This window comes from Balaenoptera borealis (genome assembly GCF_965194805.1).
Source record: "Balaenoptera borealis genome assembly, chromosome: 6".
In the NCBI taxonomy this organism is placed as follows: domain Eukaryota; kingdom Metazoa; phylum Chordata; class Mammalia; order Artiodactyla; family Balaenopteridae; genus Balaenoptera; species Balaenoptera borealis.
Genome location: NC_138863.1, coordinates 32,244,226 through 32,266,216, shown reverse-complemented (window position 1 = coordinate 32,266,216; position 21,991 = coordinate 32,244,226). Strand labels below are relative to the sequence as shown.

At 35.5% G+C, this 21,991-nt stretch overlaps 1 protein-coding gene across 11 annotated transcripts in view; it reads right to left on the bottom strand.

Moving 5' to 3' along the window:
• Positions 1 to 21,991, bottom strand: part of RAPH1 (Ras association (RalGDS/AF-6) and pleckstrin homology domains 1) — a 169,997-nt gene that overhangs the window by 105,864 nt on the left and 42,142 nt on the right. For 8 of the 11 annotated variants that reach the window (XR_014246051.1, XR_014246052.1, XM_082397034.1 and 5 more), the window contains exons 5-8: positions 15,314 to 15,394; positions 10,080 to 10,154; positions 1,526 to 1,603; positions 916 to 1,075 (exon numbers count right to left, since the gene is read on the bottom strand). Coding sequence is in view for 9 of the 11 variants with exons in the window: in XM_082397034.1 (XP_082253160.1) it covers positions 916 to 1,075; positions 1,526 to 1,603; positions 10,080 to 10,154; positions 15,314 to 15,394 (394 nt within the window). In the remaining 2 variants the exon portion in view is untranslated. The remainder of the gene's footprint in view (positions 1 to 915; positions 1,076 to 1,525; positions 1,604 to 10,079; positions 10,155 to 15,313; positions 15,395 to 21,991) is intronic. The other 3 variants (XM_082397035.1, XM_082397036.1, XM_082397037.1) reach the window with 3 other exon arrangements.

Sequence of the window (21,991 nt, the reverse complement as noted above, 5' to 3'; positions counted from 1 at the left end):
TATGATTAAATGATAGTTATGGATCTTTAACTATGGCCATGGAAACATTCTAAAAACTATCATCCAAACATTTTCTGTGTATGGTGACACTACATCTATGAACTCAAACCTTTCTAATTCTCTAAGAATAGTTACAGGGAAGTATTATTAGAATACATGTTTATACATATTAATAAACTTCTAACTTATGGGTTGGTTTTGGGGGTTGTGTATGTGCGTTCTGAGAGAAAAGTGTTAATAATTAAATTTTTATTTCTCTGGAAACTGCTGTGAAATATTTAAAGATATCATAGGTAGTAAGAGCAATGCAAATACATTTTTTAAACAAAATAGCAAGTTGAAATTGATTACTGATTGACTAAAGCCTAATAAAATAATTATTGCGAGGTTTCTGTAATCACACAGTATTACAAAAGGAACACTTTTTAAAAGAGTCAAAGATGATATAAAAAATGAGGGATTTTTAAAGTTAGAAAACACCATACCAAACTACAAAACATAGGAAACTAAGACTTAGTACATCTAGCTAAAAATAAGATGTGCTTTATGTTTCCCCTGAAAGTCAAATGTTGGTATAAAGACTTCAGTACAAACGTGAATAAATGTAACGGTCTTTAGTAAATGTGTTCAATATATTCGGTTCTTATTTGAAGGGAAAAAAATATTTTGTTCCCTTAAAAAAAGAGAACAACTTTGTTCTGGCCATAAAAAAATCTGAAGTGAACTGGAAATGATACTGTACTCAAAGAAATGTCAAAATACTTGGGGGGAAATAAAAACAATGTAAAAAGTCCAGGGTTATATTATAGAAAAAAAATACAGTATAAAGACGCCTCAAGTTGCTTTTATCAACAGGAAAACTGTTGAAATTACATAGAAATTAAAAAGTAATTATATAGCAATGATACTACTAACCCATTTGTAACTCAGAGATGGTTTCCACCAGAGACCAGTCTAAACTATAACCGCAGTGAGATTTGTCCATCAGGTTATCCAGCACTTGTCTCACCGTCTGCCTCTCATCCACCATCATTGTTTTAGAACTATCGTCAGACATGTGGACTCTAATCACCAGCTATAACAGGAAAAAAGGAAATTAAATACAAACCAAAAAACAGGCATTCTAGAAATTTCTTCCAATATTGAGTAATGTTCTGAGTAATGTCCTTAGCTAAAATATAAATTAAAACACAAATAATGACTTTATTATGCAAGAAAAATACTCTAAAATTAGGTATTAGATAACCTAACTAAACAAATTTAATGCATTTTTAAAAATTAAAATAACAGGTAAGATTATAATAATAAGACTATTTTGTTTTACCCTTTTAGAATTTAAAACCAGAAAGGTATTTCTTTTATAATGCATTTTATCCACAAAACAATACATGTGAAAAATGTATTAGAAAGAAATACCCCTCTATAGCTTGCTATATCTTAGAGCTACGTTACGTAAACAAGGCAATTCTTCATAAATCCGTAAAACAGATACAAATCCCAAACCAAGAAAAAGCCCAAATATCACCTTTTTCACTTGTGCCTCTTTAATTTTCTCTAGGGCAACTCTGATCTTCTCAGCTTTCAATTTTGCTGCCTGTTCTTCCTGTGAACACAAAGCACTTCAGATAAACTAATGCTAAAATAATGAGAATTTTTTGAGAAGTCGTTTTATACTTAAGGATGCTGCTAAAATTGAATTTCAGTAAGAATATAACTTCACACACTTATATAGAGAACATTTTAAAAATAACCGTGTTCACAAAGTGAGAGCAGACATATTATAACGGAACATTTTTTAAGATGCAGACTTGAAGATCTCTTATAATAAGACTAGATTTTCATATTCTAGTGATGTAGTAAATTAATTTAATTTTAATTTAATCCAACAGTTTAATTCTCGACTGTCAATCTGAAGCAGATAAATTTCAGGTTTCAGGATAGGGAAAACATGAGGGTATCTGTGGGTCTGCCAGTGACTCTGAATTTATACCCCCTCCAAAGTACAGGCAATCTTTTGCATAGTAATGTTCTGTCCTGTTACACTGAAAACATATCATCATCATAAAAATAGCAAAAAAACCAGTATCAATTTATCTCTTTGCAGCCATATAAAAATACTTGATAAAAAATGTAGGTATGTTCATATTAATATACAAATACAAATAGAGGAGTCTGCATTAAATTCTTAGGTTTTACTCTGCTTTGGAACAATCACACAATATAATCAATGTCTCATGTCTCTAAATGCAATTTTGTTTTTATTAATTCATGGATAAAAGTTCTTAAAATACTAAATATAATTTTCCAAATATTTAACTTACAGTAATTTCTACTTTATAAAATTTAGATTACAAGTAGTAATAAAATAAAACTATACTTAAAACATTTGCCTATTTTCTCCTAGAACAACACATAGTACTGTAATACTGGTACTTACTTGTACTTTCCAGCAATAGGCCATAGTACACTGTAGCATTAATCTCCAATTGAAAAAGACTCATGTAAGTAAACCTTTGCTTATAATAAAGGATTCCTTTTTAATTCTAAGCTTTTGGTTGCTCTAGCAAATATCTAAAATACCTAAGAAAAACATTAAATGCCATATTATATATTTCTTTACTTAATATGACTTTAAAAAAAAAAAAAAAAAGAGAGAGAAACCTATTTACATCAGCCGAACTTTATCTGCTCTGGATTGTGATTAAAAACCACAATCCATGTGTTATTCTTCGTTAAAAAGCTAAAGTTTCTAGGGCAAAAAAACAAAAACTCAATTCATTTAACAGATTATTCCCTGTTCTCCTAAATTCTGTTGGCTTTCTTATTTTTTAACTGCTTCTCTTTCCATTTCACACTCTAGGCTGACTCCCCTCATTTCAAGCTTAGTATTTACTACTCTGTGGAACAGAGAAGAAAACAGTGGTTAGGAAGGACAGTGGGTCTGTTTGCCAGAAATCTGATCCATTTCAATGAAAGCAGCCAGTGAATTAACATAATAACTAAGGTCTGGAAATACTATCTGTAAACCCAATTAGACACAGAATGAAGAATTGCATTTTAACAATGGAGAGGAGTAAGATAAGACTTGATTCTTAGATATACTCCTTTGATTAAATCATCCTACCTCCGCCTTTATGCAAATAAACAAATTACAGAATTAGAAAATATGTTGACTGTATATTTTAACATAAGATACATTTTTTTCTTTTTAAAGCAGGCTATAAAATGAGAAAACTAGACTATTGTCATTAAAACTCTCAGTTTCTAGAATTCTGTGTCTTAGAGAAACAAAATCATTATTAAATTACCAAACCCTATGTGTTTCTGATGAGTAGAGCACACTATTCTATACAGGAATTTTAAGTACTAGCATTTTCCAGCGGTTTTTATGAAATCAGTTATTTCATCATATTTTGGAAGAGAAAGAGGGAAGCAGAAGTTTTATGAGTGTTTTCTCAATGGGATAATAATTGTATGTTCTTCATGGCTCATTTGCCACATCCTTATATTGGTATAAATGGCTGCTATAAAGAAGAAAAATTTACCAAGGCATAATTTCGAATTTCACTTCATATTTCTGAAAAGCAAATTTAAATCTCTAAGTCTGAAGAGGAAAAACTGATAGTATCAATGCTTTGTGTATCTGGAACATAAACATGAGCTTCTAAAAGGCCAAATTCTTTTATGATATTATAATTAATCTGCAGAAGTTAAAAAATGTTTAGAAGATTTCCTCAAAGCCAAAAAAAATTTTTAAGAAAAAGAGAATATTCAAGAGAATGAGAGGACAAGCCATAGACTAGGAGAAAATATTTGTAAAATATTTATCAGAATATTATCACATCTGATAAAGGACTATTATCCAAAATATACAAAGAGCTTTTAAAGCTCAACAAGAAAATGAACAACCCAATTTAAAAACTGGGCCAAAAACCTGAACAGAACTCACCAAAGCTTACACAGATGGCAAATAGCCTGTGAAAAGATGCTCATGTCATATGTCACTAGAGAATTGCTATCGTTGTTTTAATTTAAACAACGATATACCACTACACACATATTAGAATGGCCAAAATCCAAAACACTGAAAACGTCAAATGCTGGCGAGGCTGTGGAGCAACAGGAACTCTCAGTCATCGCTGGTGGGGATGCAAAAGGGTGCGGCCACTTTAGGAGACAGTCCGGTGGTTTCTTACAGAACTAAACATGCTCTTACAATATGATCCAGTAATCAAGCTCCTTAATATCTACCGAAATGAGCTGAAAACTTACCTCCACCCAAAAACCTGCACACAGATGCTTATAGCAGCTTTCTCTACAACTGCCAAAACTTGGAAGCAACCAAGATATCCTTCAGTAGACAAATGGATAAACTGTACTACATCCAGACCATGGAATATTATTCAGTGCTAAAAAAAAAAATGAGCTATCAAGCCATGAAAAGACATGGAGGAACCTTAAATGCATATGACTAAGTGAAAGAAGCCAACCTGAAAAGGCTACATATTGTATGATTCCAACTATATGACATTCTGAAAAAGTAAAACCATGGAGACAGTAAAAAGATTAATGGTTGTCACAGGTTAGGGAGAGGGAGGGATGAACAGGTGGAGTACAGAGGATTTTTGTGGGAGTGAAACTACTCTGTATGATACTATAATGATAGCTACACATCATTACCCATTGGTCCAAAGCCATAGAATGTACAACATCAAGAGTGAACCCTAATGTAAACTATGGACTCTGGGTGATAATAATGGTCAACACTTGTTCATCGATTATAACAAACGTGCCACTCTGGTGGGGGATGTTGATATGGGGGAAGCTATGTACGTGTGAGGGCAAGCGGTATATTGGAAACCTCTGTACCTCCTTCTCAATTTTATTGTGAACCTAACACTGCTCTTAAAAAATAGTCTATTCAAAAATGGAATATAAAAATTTAAATACAGCATTCTGATATTGGTTATAAATACCAAAACAGTATTTTCATACTCCCATTTTATTATGATATTATTTACCAAATACAATAGAATACAACCATTGCTATCTTTCGAAGCACTGACATAAAAAGTCATTCACTTGTAAGATTAATTTAAACTCCCAGATCAGTTTCTGCTCCACAGGCTAAAAAGTTGACACATAGGAAGAAAGGATTAAAGAAACAAGAGAAACAACCAATTAACATACATTAAACCAATTAGATTTCCTAGCCATCAATAAAAACCATTTTTATGTAGAGCAGCCAGGTGGGCCTATTTTAACATCCAAACTCAGCTATTCTTCCATTTGCTCAAAATACTACTCTTAATAAATACATAAATTGGTCAAATTTGAATTTAAGAACTGTGCGCTTAATTTCAACCTCGGCAAATTTTAGTTTATTCTTCTCCAGTTTATTAGCAAGGATAATCAATCCCTGCTAGAAGCTTTTTGAAGAAACAATTGATCAAAATACCTCTAACTATTAGAGTTTGAATGTCACTGGAGCAAAACTGGAAATAAAAATATTTGTATCAAATTGCAAGATTCATAGTTTTATACTTCCCACGGGTAATAAGCTCTTCCTCAGAAAGTTGGCTTGTATCTACTATATTTAAGCTAGAATTATATCTTTTAACCATAACAACCATAGAAAGGAAGAAATTGTTTTAAGCTCAGAGTGCTGTGCAATACAGGAAAGGTCAATAAATCTTTGCTGATGTGTTTAGATTATATACTTAGAAGACATCTAATAGTTTACTTATTTAGGCAATGCAAATCTCTGTTCAACGTCTGCAGGCCAAGTTTAATACAAAGAACAAAGCTTTATTCATCCCATGTTCTCTTCTGTTTGTTAAAGTTGACAAACTCAGGTCTTAAGTTTTCTGCCCCTTATCTTTGGGCTATTCCTTTGTTCACACTGTTTGTCTCACAACCATCCTAAACATAAGTAAAAGATACCTCACACATATAACAACTTAACTTTCTCTCCTACCTCTACCCTTAAAAGGGCAAGAGACAACCTATTTTTCCACCTGAAAAACTCCTGTGTGGCTATCAATAACCATCAAATGCCAAGCCTCCTCAAATTTACATAAAGGACAAAAACTCCGTTAAGATCTTATGATTAAATGAAAGCCAATGCCGTGGTTACAAAGTGTTACAGCATTCTCTTCAGCGTAAAAATTAGAATACTTAGAGAAAGAGTTACAGTTGCAAAGAACTGGCTAGTGAATTCCTTCAAGTAAGAAATTATTAAGGCTTTGTGGGTTCAGAACCAATGGGACTGAAATTAAGGAGCTGAAGAGTAGTTAGCAGTTTCTTTGAGGTCAAGTTTGTTTCACAGATTACAATAAAGTTGTGTAAATTAAAATGATTCAAAGAAAACTTGGATTGATGAACAGTTTAATGCCCACAAAATGTTCTATTCTATAAAACTGCTTAGAGACAAAATAATAATAGTAACAACTAGTCTACTTCCCCCTGAAGAAATCACGAAACAGATTCTTTCACTAAGAAGAGAACTAATATTAACTGAATACCTACTTGCCACACACTACAAGGCATGTTATCTCATTTAATTCTCAATAATGCAGGGGATAACGTTATTATTATTATGTCCACTGCACTAATTAAGGCCCAGAAAGACTTATCTTTCAGAGATCATACAGGCAGTTACCAAGTGAATAACTACTTGCTCTTTCTACCATGTCACAGTCCCTTTTGTCCTTAAGGATTATAGCATATACTTTGGGGATAACAGTAAATAAAAACTGCTTATCAAAAATAAAAGACTTTCAGTAATATAAAAGCACTTTTACAACTTCTCTGAAGCAAAGAAAAGGGTGGTTAACAGTACAGCAGTCCTTGAAACCTTGATGGTCACTAGAGGACCATTCTTTTACATGACAGCTGTTTGTCGAGACTGTGCAGGCTTGGGCTTGAGTGCAGGGGATACAGAGTTCCTGCTCTCATGGAGCTTACATTTCACGAGAGACAAGAAAGAAATAGGTACGGGGTAAGTCAGTTAGTGGTCAGTTCTATGAAAAAAAATAAAATAAAGCAGGTTAAGGGAGTAAAGAGTGAAAAAAATGCATTATTTCAGGAGGTCAGGGAAAGCCTTTCAAATGGTACCCAGAGACTTAAGGGCATCAGATCAGCAATGTGTCTTTTGCCCACTGCTCCCATTTATGGCAAAATAGTCCTGTGCTGGCACTAATGCTGCTCCTAGAAGAAATAGGTTGGCATTGTTTTTGCAGAGGCTCCTGGCTCAGAACTGTATATGGGGTAGTTATTTCATTAACAGTGATATAATGACAACTGGATTGGTGATGGAAACAAACAAACAAAGCATTCTTTTTGCATTCTTGGCCTAAGCAGTGTTACTGTGTTCATTTTACTGTGTTCTAACTACCGAGTGTTACAAAGTCCTAGTTTGGAAAAGTGCAGGTCAGAGGTGAGTCAGTAACTGGGACACCATGCTTTTGGGTAAGGGGAACCAGACTGCCACACAGGTGGTATGAAAGAGGTATAAACTCAACTCAGCTTCAAAACAGCCATGTGCTCTGGTAGAGGGCACTGACATCGAGAGGTCCCTGTGGCTCTGGTTATCTAGGAATTTCTGCCCCCTCGTCCTTGATTGACTCCAACCCCCACTCCACCCTAAATGTTTAGGTTCTATGCTACTGAGTCACCTTCCTGATCAAATGTCTTGTTGTATAAAAGCAGGGCAGTATATAGAGGTAGCTAGAGTCAGATGTTGGCCACATACACCAGTAATGCCACCACTTGGATCTGAGTAGCGATGGCTCTGACGCTGCAGTGAGTATCAACATCTCTTGGGCAAAGGGAGATGAGAAGTTACTGCCTGCATTTGTTCCAAACTTGCAAACACCTACCATCCCTGTGATAGGAACTCTGTTCTGTTCACTGCCATAGCTCAAGGGTTGTAAACAGTGTCTGGCACGTAATAGGTATTCAGTAAATATTTATTGAATGAAGTTATTCTCTTCAATAGATTCTCACTGCATTTAGGGGATAAAAAAAAAAAAAAAAACTCCTTAGTGTGCCTTGAATGATCTGATTCCTGTCTACCTCTCCAAACCTAAATCAAGATACTCATTTTTTCATTCAACTACTTAACTACTGTGGCTCCAGCAACATAATGTTTCTTCAGCTTCTCAAACATGCCAAACTTTTTTCTCCCTGGACCTCTCTACTTGGAACATTTCCCTTCACCCTCAAGCTGGCTTCTTTTCATCCTTCAAGCTTTACATTAAATGTCACCCCTTATAAGGGCCTTTGCTGATGTTACCATCTAAAGGAAATGTAGCCCTAATCCTTCCCCCCAGTATTCTCTATTACTTACCTTGTTTCCTTCATAGCACTTAACATGATTTAGAGTTTGTTTACATGCTTGCTTGTAAACATTTTTTATCTATATTCCTAAACAGACTGTGAGCTGCTGAGGGCAGGGAAGATGTCCACTTTATATAAAATTATTGTATATCCCGGCACCTAACGCAGTACATGACTAAACAAATATTTGTTGAATAAACAGGCAATGGAAATGGTAGTATGTTACACTTCATCTGAGAGCAGTATACAAAATGCACTGGAGGAGGGACAGGCAAAAATAGAGACAAGAGTCGTGGCTCTAATAAAAAATACGAGGCTGCTTTAGGGTGGTAGCAATGGGAATGAAATGGATGGGTGAACTCAACCAATCCTACAGATTATGACAAGCTTATTAGAGCTTTGAGATAATAAGTGAGAAGAAGAAAGGCACCAGATGCCTCAAACCTGGGTAACTGGGAGAGTGGCAGCATTGTGAACAGAAACAGAGGCGTCAAAAGAAGAAAAGAGATATAAATGGTGAGGCCCCAGGGAGAGTGTGGTTAAGGAAGCTGAAGACCTGCAGAACTGGAGGTGCTGGTCCTCTTCCAGGAAATGTCTGACAGTGACCTCTCAGGAAGAGAGACCTGATCTATAACAGAGATCCTAGTTGAAGCTATGAGAGTGGATTCCAGAGAGAAGGAAGAGCTAAGAAAAAGGGAAGAATTTTGCTATGGTTATAAAGTACACGGCTACCATGTGCTTAAGATTTCTAAATTTCCCTCATCTTTAAGCTGCTTCTACCCTATTCCTAGATCTCCTTTAAGGAGAGAAACTCAAGCAAAAGAAAGGGTTTTATTGCTGATTCTTGAGTCTTCTCTTTGAGCTGTTATTCATGGAGATTTTAATTTTAGCTTTACCATCTTCTTTCACAAGTTTATAAAGTTAAGAAGAAATAATTTTTTAAAGAAAACCTCTGATACAATAATAAAAACTTAGAGACATAAACCATAATTACTTTGTATATTCTTCAGAAACTATCTATAACCAAGTCTGACATGCTTGAATTTAACATTATTTAAATAAAATAACAAAATAAAAACATAACTTGTGAAGAGGTAGAAAGCTATTCAGCTTTCCTATTCTGTTCTTCCTGAGTTAATGATGACAGTGGCTAAGTGATTTTAAATTGTTGTAAAATGCCAGCCCAATGAACATCCAGCTGGACTGATTCAAACCTTTCTGAGGGCAGAGAACTGAGAAATTTAAATTGCAGCCTTCTCTTCCAATTTGATTAAACTAATGTAAAGTAAGATTCTGCTTATATAAATAAATGTTTAATTAAATGAGGCATTGATAATATAAACAAAAATTAAAAAACAAAGTTTGCTAAAGTACCTCACAGCATGGATGACCATTAGAAGTTAAGTTAAAATTAAGCAATGATTTTTAGACTCCAAAATGAAATACAATGTTAAACTAGAAAAAGTGCAACACACTTGGGCAGGCTGTCAGGTATTTATGAAAGTTAAAAACTAGTGAAAAATTACTGAAAATATTTTCTACTCTCAGTATTTTCTGATAGTTATTAAGATCAGTAAATAATTACCTTCAGTAAGAGAAAAAAATACCTCTATTAAGAGCAAAGGTACAAAAATAAGAAAGCACAACCTGAGAAATCTGAGAGCACAGTCAAAAACAGAAATTACATTCTACCTATAAGGCAATAAATATTTACATGCAGGTGGAAGAAGTAGTATCACCTTGGTCAGCAAATGAGAAGGTTTTCCTGCAATGTTTCTCAGAAGAAGGGAGGTTTCCCTGTCCAGATAGGAGTGCTTGTGCAGAAAAAGAGAGAGAAACAAACAAACAAAAAAGGCAATAGAAGTCAGTGGAGGTTTTATGTGATTAAAATATAACGTTGACAAAGCAAGAATGATTCTCTACCATTAATTTCATATTTTACCTAAACTCAGTGAAATATGACCAAATTAAAAAAAAGAAAAAGAAAAGGAGGGGGAGGGAAAGACACCACCTTTGCCAGTAGGCATGCCCTAGCCCACTCCTGGCTGACCACCCAGCTCTGGGAAAATGGATCACACCCTGCAAAGATCACAGAGCAATTTGTCTTTTAGGGCTGTGCTTGTGAGTGCTGTGTACACAGCACAAATAAACAGGTGTCAAAGACGAATGACTATCCCTATTCCTTCCTCAGTTTTAAAACTTCTCCAAGTATTTCTGACCAAATCAATGATAGCCACACCAAGAGGAAAAATGTCCATAAATATTTTGCCTAATGGTATCACTTGTTTTCAGTAAAATTTTATTAATTCACTCATTATATCAGTATTACTAGTACTGTGTTGCCCAAGTAAAGGACTTGTATAGCAAATGAATGATATAAACAAAATATTATGAAGTGTTTCCCCTTAAATTGGTTAAATTAATTCAATTAGTATATTTTCATAAAAATGATTTGTGAATAACATAGTCCCTAACTGACCTCTTCCCCCTTAAAACCTTTTTAGTAACACATTGTAAGTTATGCTTTTGCAATTGTATTTATTAAACTCATATAGTATAAATTGCAGCTGTTTTGATATATGTATAATTCAGACTTGCTTACCCCTAAATAATTCTAAGTTAGTATTTATTTTTTAATGTTATGTAGTTACTAACCACCATTTAAAACAATGCATGGCACAGCTGAGTGGAGTTACAGAAAGTATTCTATAATATTATATTTTATAAATCTAAATACATATCAAGTTATTCTTGAGAAACAAATTTTTTGGAGAGAAATACTAGAACAGCACCTACTCTCATAAAGTCCATTGTCACTGATAACAAGATACACTACTTCAAAATTAAAACACTGTTACAGAAAATAATATTAACTTAATCTTTGCTCATATCTACACTACGTTGAGTTGGGTTTGCTATATTGTATGTCACTGCCTGTATTTTTTTTTTTTAGCTTTTAGTTCAAGATGAACCTTACAGGCATACCTGCCCCTTTCACCCACTGCTGGGGGGGAAAAAAACAAAAACCAAAACAAACAAACAAAAAAACCCCTAAGATTTAAAACAAAAACTGGACATTTTCATCAATATTAGCACTAAAAGGTCAAACAATAATAAGAAGAGAGAAAATTATCTCTAGGTCCTCATTTACCTAGATGGTATAATCACCCTGAAGGTAAAGATTAGTTGGCTCACCTATTAAAAACGCCAGGTAAGCAGAAATTTCTGAAAATTCAATTTAATTTGAGGTTAGCAATCAGCTAAGACCAGGAAGAAAACTGAGAAGGAAAATTAAAAAGAGCAACTATAACTTTCATTGCTCTTATTCCCATTCATTTTTTGTTATTCATATATAATGGGAAAAACGTATTCTTACGTAATTATGTAGAACACATAGAAAATAATTTCTTGAAAACCTAGTCCTATTCATCTTACTCATAAAAGTTACTTTCTCAGATAAAGATCCCCCAAATGAGTAGAATATCTATATTCAGATAATTATTTTTCAAATTAAAAAAAAAGTCTGCTTGAGGCCATCGAAACAAACTGTTCTTTGGTAAATATAATTCTAGACATTAAATTCAAGTTTAAACTTAAAAAAAAAGATCTTACAAAATTCACTCAATCAGTCTTCAAACTCAAATCACCTCAAGACTTCAAATCACTAAAAAAATCTATATCTGATCAGTAAGAAACAATATTATCTAACTGTATTTGTTTAAAGACCCAGAAGTAGAAGTTACTGATTTTAAAATACTGAAAGGTTTAAATACCTTAAAATAAAAAGAGGATAATCATTATGGTTGGTGACCCCCCAAAACGCCACATCTAAAAAAATGAGACTACAAGCAGTAGCTGAACAAGATCATAAAGCCCTTTGTGTTCGGGACAGTCTCTCAGCCGTGCACTGCTCAACCACTAGCCAGGGCTCCACGTTCCCTCTAAGCTACAGCTATTTGTAGTAGAAAAAAAACGAAAATCTAGAAACCAGAAGCAGCTAGCACCTTCCCTTCAATAAATGCCTTATCTACCTTCCCCTACTGGCGCCCGTCACGCATTGCTCTAGAATTGCTCAGGAGGGCGGTGCGGGCGGCCCAGAACTGGTTACTGGAGAAAGATGCGAGAGGGATGAGGAGAGTGGTGTGCAGGTGGAGGACTGAGAAAAGGGAAAAGACACAGTGTTCTGGGCACACTGTTAAATCAGCCTCAGTCTTGGTACACGTTGCTGGTAACAAAAATGCACATAGCTTCATTTAAATAGTGCCTTCTTATATTTTCTTTCATTTACCACTAACAACACAAAGTCAGTAGCCTATTTTTAATCCATTTCACTGGTGTATTAGCCCATTTTCTCTCTCTCGTCTATTTCCCTCCTTTTTTCATTTATTCACTATTTATTCAATGTTGAACCTGGAACCATGCCAGGCACTGGAGATGCAAAGGCACTCTCTGCTCTCACAGAGTTTAGAGTCTAATAGGGAGATAACTGGCAACTATAATACAGTATGTTAAGTGGTATAGGAGCAAGTTAGAGGTAGAGACAGTGTCTAAACCCAAATTAGGGGCTCAGCAAAGTAATTCTGAAAAAGCCTAGAGTCCTGGAGGATGAGTAGGAGGCAGCTGTGGGTGGGGTGGAGGGTAGAGACAGAGCAAAGGGAGATTTCAGTGGTTCTCAACTTGGGTGGTGCTTCCCTCAAGGAGGCATTTCATAAAAAGTTGGGGATATTTTGAGCTGTCACAATGAGGAGAAGGGGGCATTACTGGTATCTATGAGGAGGGAAGTCGGAAATGCTAGATGCCCTGCAAGCACGGAACAATGTCATATAATAACAAGTCCCACATCACACATGAATTTTTAATGTCCTTATTATAGATGCGAATTCCTGTTGATAACAATCTGAGTTTAGAACTCAGTAACTCCATTTTACACATAAGAACAAAGTATTTCTATATAATTTTGATATTCAGTGACTCTTTCAGGAATGCTATTTACCATGTAAAACAAACTGAGGGAAGCCTGCACTTAATTCCCGTTCAACATTTACCAAGAATTATTCATTATGTTGGAAAATCATTTCACCAATGGAGACCCAGCTTGAAGTAAGATTTGCCAATACGAGAACTGGTAGTATCAGTGTGCACTCTGTCACATGCAAATAAATGACAGGAGAGAGCTGATAGTCCTTTTAACAGAATTAAGAACCAGATACTGTTAAATTAATGAAAAGACATGAAAGGCAGGAATTTCACTGAGTTTCAATAACACAGATTATTTTAAAATATTTCAATTACTCTATCTTTCAGAATTATTTAAAATATAGCACAATAAGAAATCTGTAATGTAAAAAGTCAAATGTAAAAATCATTTTATCACTACCTCATCCCACACTACAAGGCAGGGAATAATTTTGTCACTACAATTATAAATAAGCATCATCTTATTTGCAAGAAATTTGTACTTCACCATTTTCTTTTCTTTGGCAATCTATAAATTGTGTCAGCACATTATCCCTACTTCATTTAAGGTTATTTCCCTTTTTAAAATTACCATATACAGGAACGTTTTGTCTGCTATTATGTGCCATAACATGTTTTAATTCTGGGTCCACCCATATTTCTGCTTTGTTTTTCCTGTAAAAATGACTTCTGATCTCACTTTTCTTAAATCCAAAGTTCTTAATTATAAGTAGGTATAGGATTTGACTATTTCATTGTATCTTTTAATACAGTTTTTAAGTGGCCAATAATTTAAAACCTGAAATAGATACATTATAATATAAATTATTTTTGGCTATTTCTCCTTCATACTAGGTGTTAGGGCATTAAATTCACTAAAAAAACACACAAAAAACAGGTATGTAGGTAAGTTATATTATCTATGAATTTCATTTGGGATAGTAAAAGTAGTGTTATAAATTATTTGTTATAAAATAGGGGTATTGGGACTGAAAGGACTGAGAACTGCTGCCTAGGCGGAAGAGACAAGTAGATGACAATGCAAATATTACAGTACGAGTGGCTGATGCTTAAGAATGTAGGGGAGGGGCCAAAGGTAAGGTTGGAGAAGTGTTTTTCACTAAGCAGGATATAACCCATTAGTGGGTTGTGGAATCAATTCACTGGGTTACTACCAGTATTTTTAAAGGATAGGAAGGAAGGAAGGGAGGGAGGGAGGAAGGGAAGGAGGGGAGAAGGGAAGGAGGGGAGAAGGGAAGGTCAGAGGGAATCTGATTCAACGGGGTGGGGGGTCAGGGATTTTTTTTTTTTTTTTTAATGCTTCATAGATGACTCTGAAGCAGCACTGTCTAATGGAAATATAATATGAACTACAAATGTAATTTAAAGTTTTCTAGTAACCACTTTTTTAAAACAGTAAAAAGAAAATGATGAAATAAATATTAGCATCTTTTATTTTACATTCTTTTTTTCATACTAAGTCTTCAAAATCCAGGATGTGTTTTTATCTTTATAGCACATCTCAGTTTGGATTACCACGTGAAGTGCTTCATAGCCTCACGTGGCTAGTGGCTACCGTATGGAGCAGCGCGGCGCTGAAGCAGCCAGGGTTGTCAACCACGGACCAGAGGATACATTTTTGAAGAAATGAGGTTTTCTGTTAAGCATCAGTGCAGAAGAGTCATTACACTTGATATCCCCATTCTGAAGAACAGCTAAATTTAGTAATATCTTGAGAAATTTACAGAAGCCCTTAGCTTAAGAATAAAAAAGGTTCTGATATAAAATTTCTCTATACCAGATATACAACCACCAACATAATCTTACCATGAGTTTTAATATTCAATGGTACTGTATCATACAGTTGCTCATTTGTTTCTGCTTATTTATTGAGCTTTGTTTGTGTTCAAAAAATTGAGATATATGACAAGGTTTCACCATCAGGAGTTCTAGAGAATGCATTCCTCTTTGCTGATAAAATTTAAGTAGTCCCAATGGACATGTTTACAGAACTTACAGGTGTCAGCTCAGCCTGTTCTTCTGTGAAGTCAATGTGACGCTTGGCCTGCTTGCTGGGACATCTCAGAGAAATAGCATGCTGTGAAAATGCAGGAAGGAAGAAAATGACAGGTAAAGGAGGTGGAAAAGGGCAGTTCTCATTATCATGCAGGAAGAGAAAAAGATCACTGAAATGAATCATTGAAACAAAATAGTAATGAAAAGTTGCATGCACCTCATTATACCGTGCAAAAATAGAAAAGGTAAGAACCAGATGATCCTAACCCTTGATAATTTAAGGATAACCTCACTCTCCTTCTGGACAGTAGAGCTCTATTGGAGAACTACACAGAAACAGTGTGCCCACTACCAATTCATACTGAACCTCAACTGGGCCTTAACTGTTCTTTGGCAGTACTCTTAATCTTTTCTCCTCTCTCTAAGTCATTCCCTCTAAGCTTGTTCTTAGAGGGAACAAGTAGTTTCCAAGTTCTTCAACTTCCTGGTTTCATCCTTCAACCTCTTCCTATGACCTCACTTCCTTCCATTTCTAAGAAAATTGCATCTATCATGAGGATCTTCATCCCTAAAATGTATCCTATAACTACACCCATATTCTCATCCTTCTCTCCACTTCTATATGAGTAAATACCCTTTTTTCCCCTCCAAAGCTAACCATGTCCTAGATCCCACTCATTCCCCTTCTAATATCTCAGTCTCTGATACTCAACTGGTCTAGCTTATTGGGGCTGAGAAGGACAGAAAAATATTCAATTCTTCTGGGTACCCTCCTCTTGTTAAACTATTATTTTTTACTTTCATTATTTTTTACTTTTGAATTCAGCTACAGTGTACCTCTTGCACTTATCCCTTAATTCCCTGCAGTCTAGCATCCACCTTTCTTCTCCAAAGTCTTCATCCTTTGAGTTGTAATGCATTCTGTAATTCATTCTCAAAGTCATCAATGACCTTTTAACCAAGGTTTCTGTCTTTCCTATCACAGTGCTTTCCTCACTGTACTAAAATTGCTTCTTTGGTTGTCTGTATTGACACCCCTCTCCTCAGACAATAAATTATAATCTCCTAAGGACGTTGTGTATTATGTTCACAGTTTTATCCCTTACAGCCCGACACAGTGTCTAGGTGCTCCAATATTTATGGAATGTATGAATAACTATTACTTCTTGGCCTTCATGCCACTTGCTTGGCCAGATCAAGACTGTTTTTGCTTTCCTCTCTATACATTTTCTCAGTCAACATATCCTATAGCACTGTGTCAATCACTGCATCAATGGGAGGCCTATCAAATCTATAATGTCATTATCCTCATTTTTAGGAAATAAAGACTTACGTATTAAGGGCTAAAAAGGCATGATAAATGCAACCAACTCTCAAATGGTTCAGGAAAAAAATGTGTATACATAAAAAATAATAAAGTGTGGCAAAACGTTAAAAATTAGTGAACATGAGTAAAGAGTTTCATGAGTTCTTTGTACTATTCTTTCAAATTTTTGTAAATTTGACATTATTTCAAAATAAAAAGTTTAAAAAATATATATTCTCTCTAGGCTCAATCTCACACAAGCTCCCATCATATTTCTAAACACTTATTGGTTAGTTAAAAAAAAAAATCACAATCCAAGGTGTTCAACAAGAGATGGCTGCCGATATGCCATGTTAAACAGTATGATGGAACATTATATTGTTAAAATTCAACATATCCTTACCAAAAATGAATATACATATGGGAAGTAACAAAGACAATAGAAAACAGTACATATACAAACAAAGATTAAATGTTGTTACCTTAATGAAGATGAAAAGGGATTATGGAATGATAGAAATCATTTATTTAATGTTAAATAGGTTCCATTTCCATAAAATATTTAAATACTACAAAAAACTTATCTTCCCAAATCTAATTTTTATCTTTTCTTCATCACTACTTTCATAAATCTAAAAGCTGTGCTCAAAACACATAAGAGGAGTGAATGTGAAGGTCAATTCTGCACACAAATTTTGCTCCATACCTTCTCAGTTTCAAAAACTTTCATTTGTTATAAAGCTATCACGTTCTCTATCAATCTCTCAAAAACTCTCCACAAATCTCTGCAAAGTAAGTTATGGATCACTACTTTCTTGAACTGAATCTGTAACGTGTTAAAAGTACCATTTATGAGCCAGAATCTTGTGGGGGGAGGATGTATAGAGAAGCATTGATCTGAACACAGGAGCCCAACCATAATCAAGAAATGACCTTCTACCAAAGCCATGGCTACAAAATAAAACACTTCGTTTTGGTAGCTCGCACCTTAGATAACAACTGGAAGAAAGTGGAGGTTTGTGAACACACATTAATGCTTCAATAAAACGTTAATCATCTCTTACTGGTATGTGTATGTGCTCTTCGCAAATATTAAAAATAAATATAGCGTGATGGTTAAGAATCCAGACCCTGCAGCCGGAGGGCCTGCTTTCAAGCCCCAGCTCAGTCGTTTCCCGGCAACGTGACTCTGGGCTTATTATTTAACCTGTTTCTTCATGTGTAAAATGGTGTAATGACAGCATTTATCTCCAAAAGTTGCTATAAACATTAATGAGTAATAATTACATTACTATTATATCAAAAGTGGGAAACCACCAGCCATCACCTGAATTTTATTTAAGCCTCAATTCATTTAGATTAGAGCTAGCTTATAGCTGTTAAATTTTAACAATATATTCAGGAATATACTAAAACACCACAAGATGGGGATGTTACTGCATAAATCTCTTTGCCTTTTTTCTTCTGCCCATGTAGTTCTGTCTCTAGGTCTGGATCCGAGAAGCACTGGCCAGTCTAGCCTTGTCTTGATCCTCCTTCAATTCTGTGATGAGGCAGCAAGGCATTGCTGTAGGAGCTCTATAACCAGACTGTCTGGGTTCAAACCCTTGGGAAAGTTATTTAGTCACTCTGCCTTAGTTCCTTTCATTGTAAAATAGAGGTAATGGTACCTATTCCACTAGGCACTGTACAGATTCAGTGTGTTAAGCATGTAAAGCACAATGCCCAACACAGAATAAGTACTCAATATAGTAGCTCATATTATTTTCTCTTTTTCCCCCTCTTCCATTTATTCCTCTCCTAGATATGTAACTGGCCATTATATAGCCAGTATAAGGTCCTTTACCAGCTTTACCCAACACAAAACAAAACGGAAAAGAAAAACAAAACAGACCTAAAACCGAATAAAGATGCGTTTTCACTTCCTCAAGGAAACACTGCACATATTTCTAAGAAACCCACACGATAAGGATCAGGGCATATATGCCAGTGTTGACTGGGTGGCGTGTCTGAAAAGTGTTTATGAGTGATGACCAGGCTTTTCCCCTGGCTTTCACCAATCTTCAGTTCTTCTTTCATCTGATACCTATTCCTTCTACTAATCTCACTAGGCCAGTGAAATCTAGAATTAAACACCAAGTTGGTGCATGTGAATAAAATTCACTGAGATGTAGCAACACAGCCACTAGACTTTTAGGCGAAATGTAGCTGTGATAATTAATAACCCCAATCTTTTAGATATGTAGGCCTCTTAAAGTTTCAGAAAGCCCTGTGCTCCCACCTGGTTAATACTTCAGAGCAAAAGGTTGTTTTCTAAGAATAATTTGGGACTTCAATGCCAATGCTACCTGATATTACAACACAATTGCTGTTTTCTTTCCAATACCTCAAAATTTCTGCACACATTAATTCCTGGAATAGTTTGCGAAAGTGAAAGAAGTAAAGGAATTGCACTGAAGCTATGATATGCTGTGTTGCATATCACAAGTTATAATGGTGTATCCATGAAATAATTCATTGAAAAAACCCTATATACATAAGGAAAGAATATATAACACTGAAAAGTTTTAGTAGCTCAGATATTTAGGAAATTTTTCCTATCAAAATATTTATAATACAATCATCAAATATTCTTAAAGATTCAGCAAAACTTTTTGAATCTACCATAAACTTCAGTAAAAGCTTCCAAAAGCATTTTCATTTTAAAAACACATTTTTGTGTATAAAATTCCAAATTCAGAGGAATCATTAGTTTAAATCCCACCAGAAAATAAACATACAGGTATATTTTAGCACTAACCTTTTATCAGTAGACCCTACTTTATATAAAATTTATAACATGAAATTACTATTTAAATTTGAAAACTGCTGTCTTATTAAAAATTATTGTTTTATCAGTTAATGTGAATAAAAGTACCAGCAAGTCAGCTGCAACATTTATTTCACATAGCTTTAGATATAAAGAGCCCTAATTTACTTCAACTACAATGAATTCTAATTTTAAAAACTTAGCAAATGAACATTACTGATGGATTTCATAAGAATACTAACTAAAATTATTCTGTAATTCATTTTTATGTTTATCCCTGGAAAATATTTTTATGCTTAAAGCACTCTTTAACACTCAGGGAATAATCATTTTTGATAATCAGCTTCACTTTATTTTTAAGATACTGATAAAAGTTGGGAGGCAAATGTTGTAGTTTTGGAATTCAAATATAGACTTCCCAGTTATTTGACCTACTTAATCTCTTCTTTGGAATAATGCCCGTACCAAAGGGATAGCGGAAGGCTTAAATGAAATAAACATATGTGAAGTGCCTGGAAGCACAGTATTTCAACAAAAGTCAAGAAACAGAAAGGAGGGGAAAAAGACATACTCTCCCTGATGTGAAATTGTACTGTGCCTATCCCTGCTGGCTTCAGAGAGCAAGGAGGCAGAAAGATAAGCCACAGAATTACTTATTTTTGAATGGGCAGTTTGAATACCCACATCCCCAAGAGAAAATAGCACCAATCTCAAATTGATTTTTCCAACTGATATTTGTATCACCAAACTTCAGTGCAAGTAAGTATTCTGTCCTAGGTTTCTTAAAACAGGTATAATTACTTCCTGTAAAGAACTTAGTGGTGTCTAAAAAAATAGTTTCACTATCAGAATTTTTACACGTTAACTTCACTCATGGCACTCCGTCCACCATCTTGAAAGAAAATAATTGCTGATAATTTTAGACTGGAAGACATCTAGACAAAGATGGATTGAACGTGTGCATATATTTAAATGCTCATTCAAATATCTGACTGCTTCTTACGAGCCAAATAATGTTCTAGGTGCTAAAGACACAACAGGAATCAAAGAAATTTTTCAAAAAATTCCTCTCCTCCTGGAGCTCACATTCAAGTGGGAGAAGACAGATGAGCAAAATAAAAGAAGTAAAGGACTTCCCTGGTGGCACAGTAGTTAAGAATCCGCCTGCCAATGCAGGGGGCACGTGTTCAAGCCCTGGTCTGGGAAGATCCCACATGCCGCAGAACAACTAAGCCCGTGCGCCACAACTACTGAGCCTGTGCTCTAGAACCCACAAGCCACAACTACTCAGCCCGCGTGCCACAACTACTGAAGCCCGTGCCCCTAGAGCCCGTGCTCCACAGCAAGAGAAGACACTGCAATGAGAAGCCCGCGCACCACAATGAAGAGTAGCCCCCGCTCGCCGCAACTAGAGGAAGCCCGCGCGCAGCAACGAAGACCCAACGCAGCCAAACATACATACATACATACACACATAAATAAATAAATTTATTTTTTTTAAAGTAAAATATATAGTATTTTAAATGGTGATAAAATAAAGAGAAATATAGAGCAGAAAAGGGAGATAAAAAGTATCACAGGGCAGAGGAAGAGGAGTTCAATTTTAAAATAGGGTGATCACAGAAGGCCTCACTGGGAAAGTGACATTTGAGCAAATCCCTAAAGGCAGTAAAGGGGTACTGTCACAGGGAAGGGCATCCAGGGAGGGGGACAAGAGAAAAGGCTCTGAGGCAAGCTCTGACTTCTGGCAACGAACAACTGGGAGGCAGTATGGCTGACAGAGTAAGGGAGGGAGGAAGGAAAGGAATACAGGTGCAGGCAACAGGAAAGCAGATCTCGTAAGGCCCTGCAGGCCACTGCAGGGATTTTGGTTTTATACTGAGTAAGATACAAAGCCTTTGGGTTTGAGAGGAGGAGGGGCAAGATCTGACTTACCTTTAATAGGACCACTCTGGCTGCCATGTGGATAACAGACTGTTAAGGGAACGGTGAACACAGAAGACTAATCAGGAGGCTATTGCAAAAATCTATATCAAGACAGTGTTGGCTTGGTGGCAGTGAAGGTGGTGAGAAGTGATCAAATTCTGGATATAATCTGAAGTTAAGGCAACAGAACTGGCTGCTGGATTGGAAGCAGGGTGGGGAAAAAAAAAGAGAAGGAGATAAAGACTCCAAGGGTTTTGCTTGATGAACTGGAAGGACAGAATAGCCATTAACTGAGACGGAGGAGACTGCAGGAGGAATAAGTTTAGGAGAAAAAAATCAGGGCTTCAGTTTTAGACCAGTTAAATCTGAGTTACCTATTAGATAACCAAACAGAGATGTTGATTAGAAATAGGATGCATGAGCCTGGAGTTCAGGGGAGAGGCGCTGGCTAAAGAAACCTGTATTCCCTTGAATCTAAGATGATTTAATGCTGGTATTTCTTGATCTTTATCAGAAACTGTCAACAGACAGCTTCACACAACACAGTGTAATTGCCATCTTGCTGACAGTGAGTGACCGATGCCACCTGATTTAGACCATGGCTCCTCAATCTTGGCACTATTTTGGGTCAGATAACT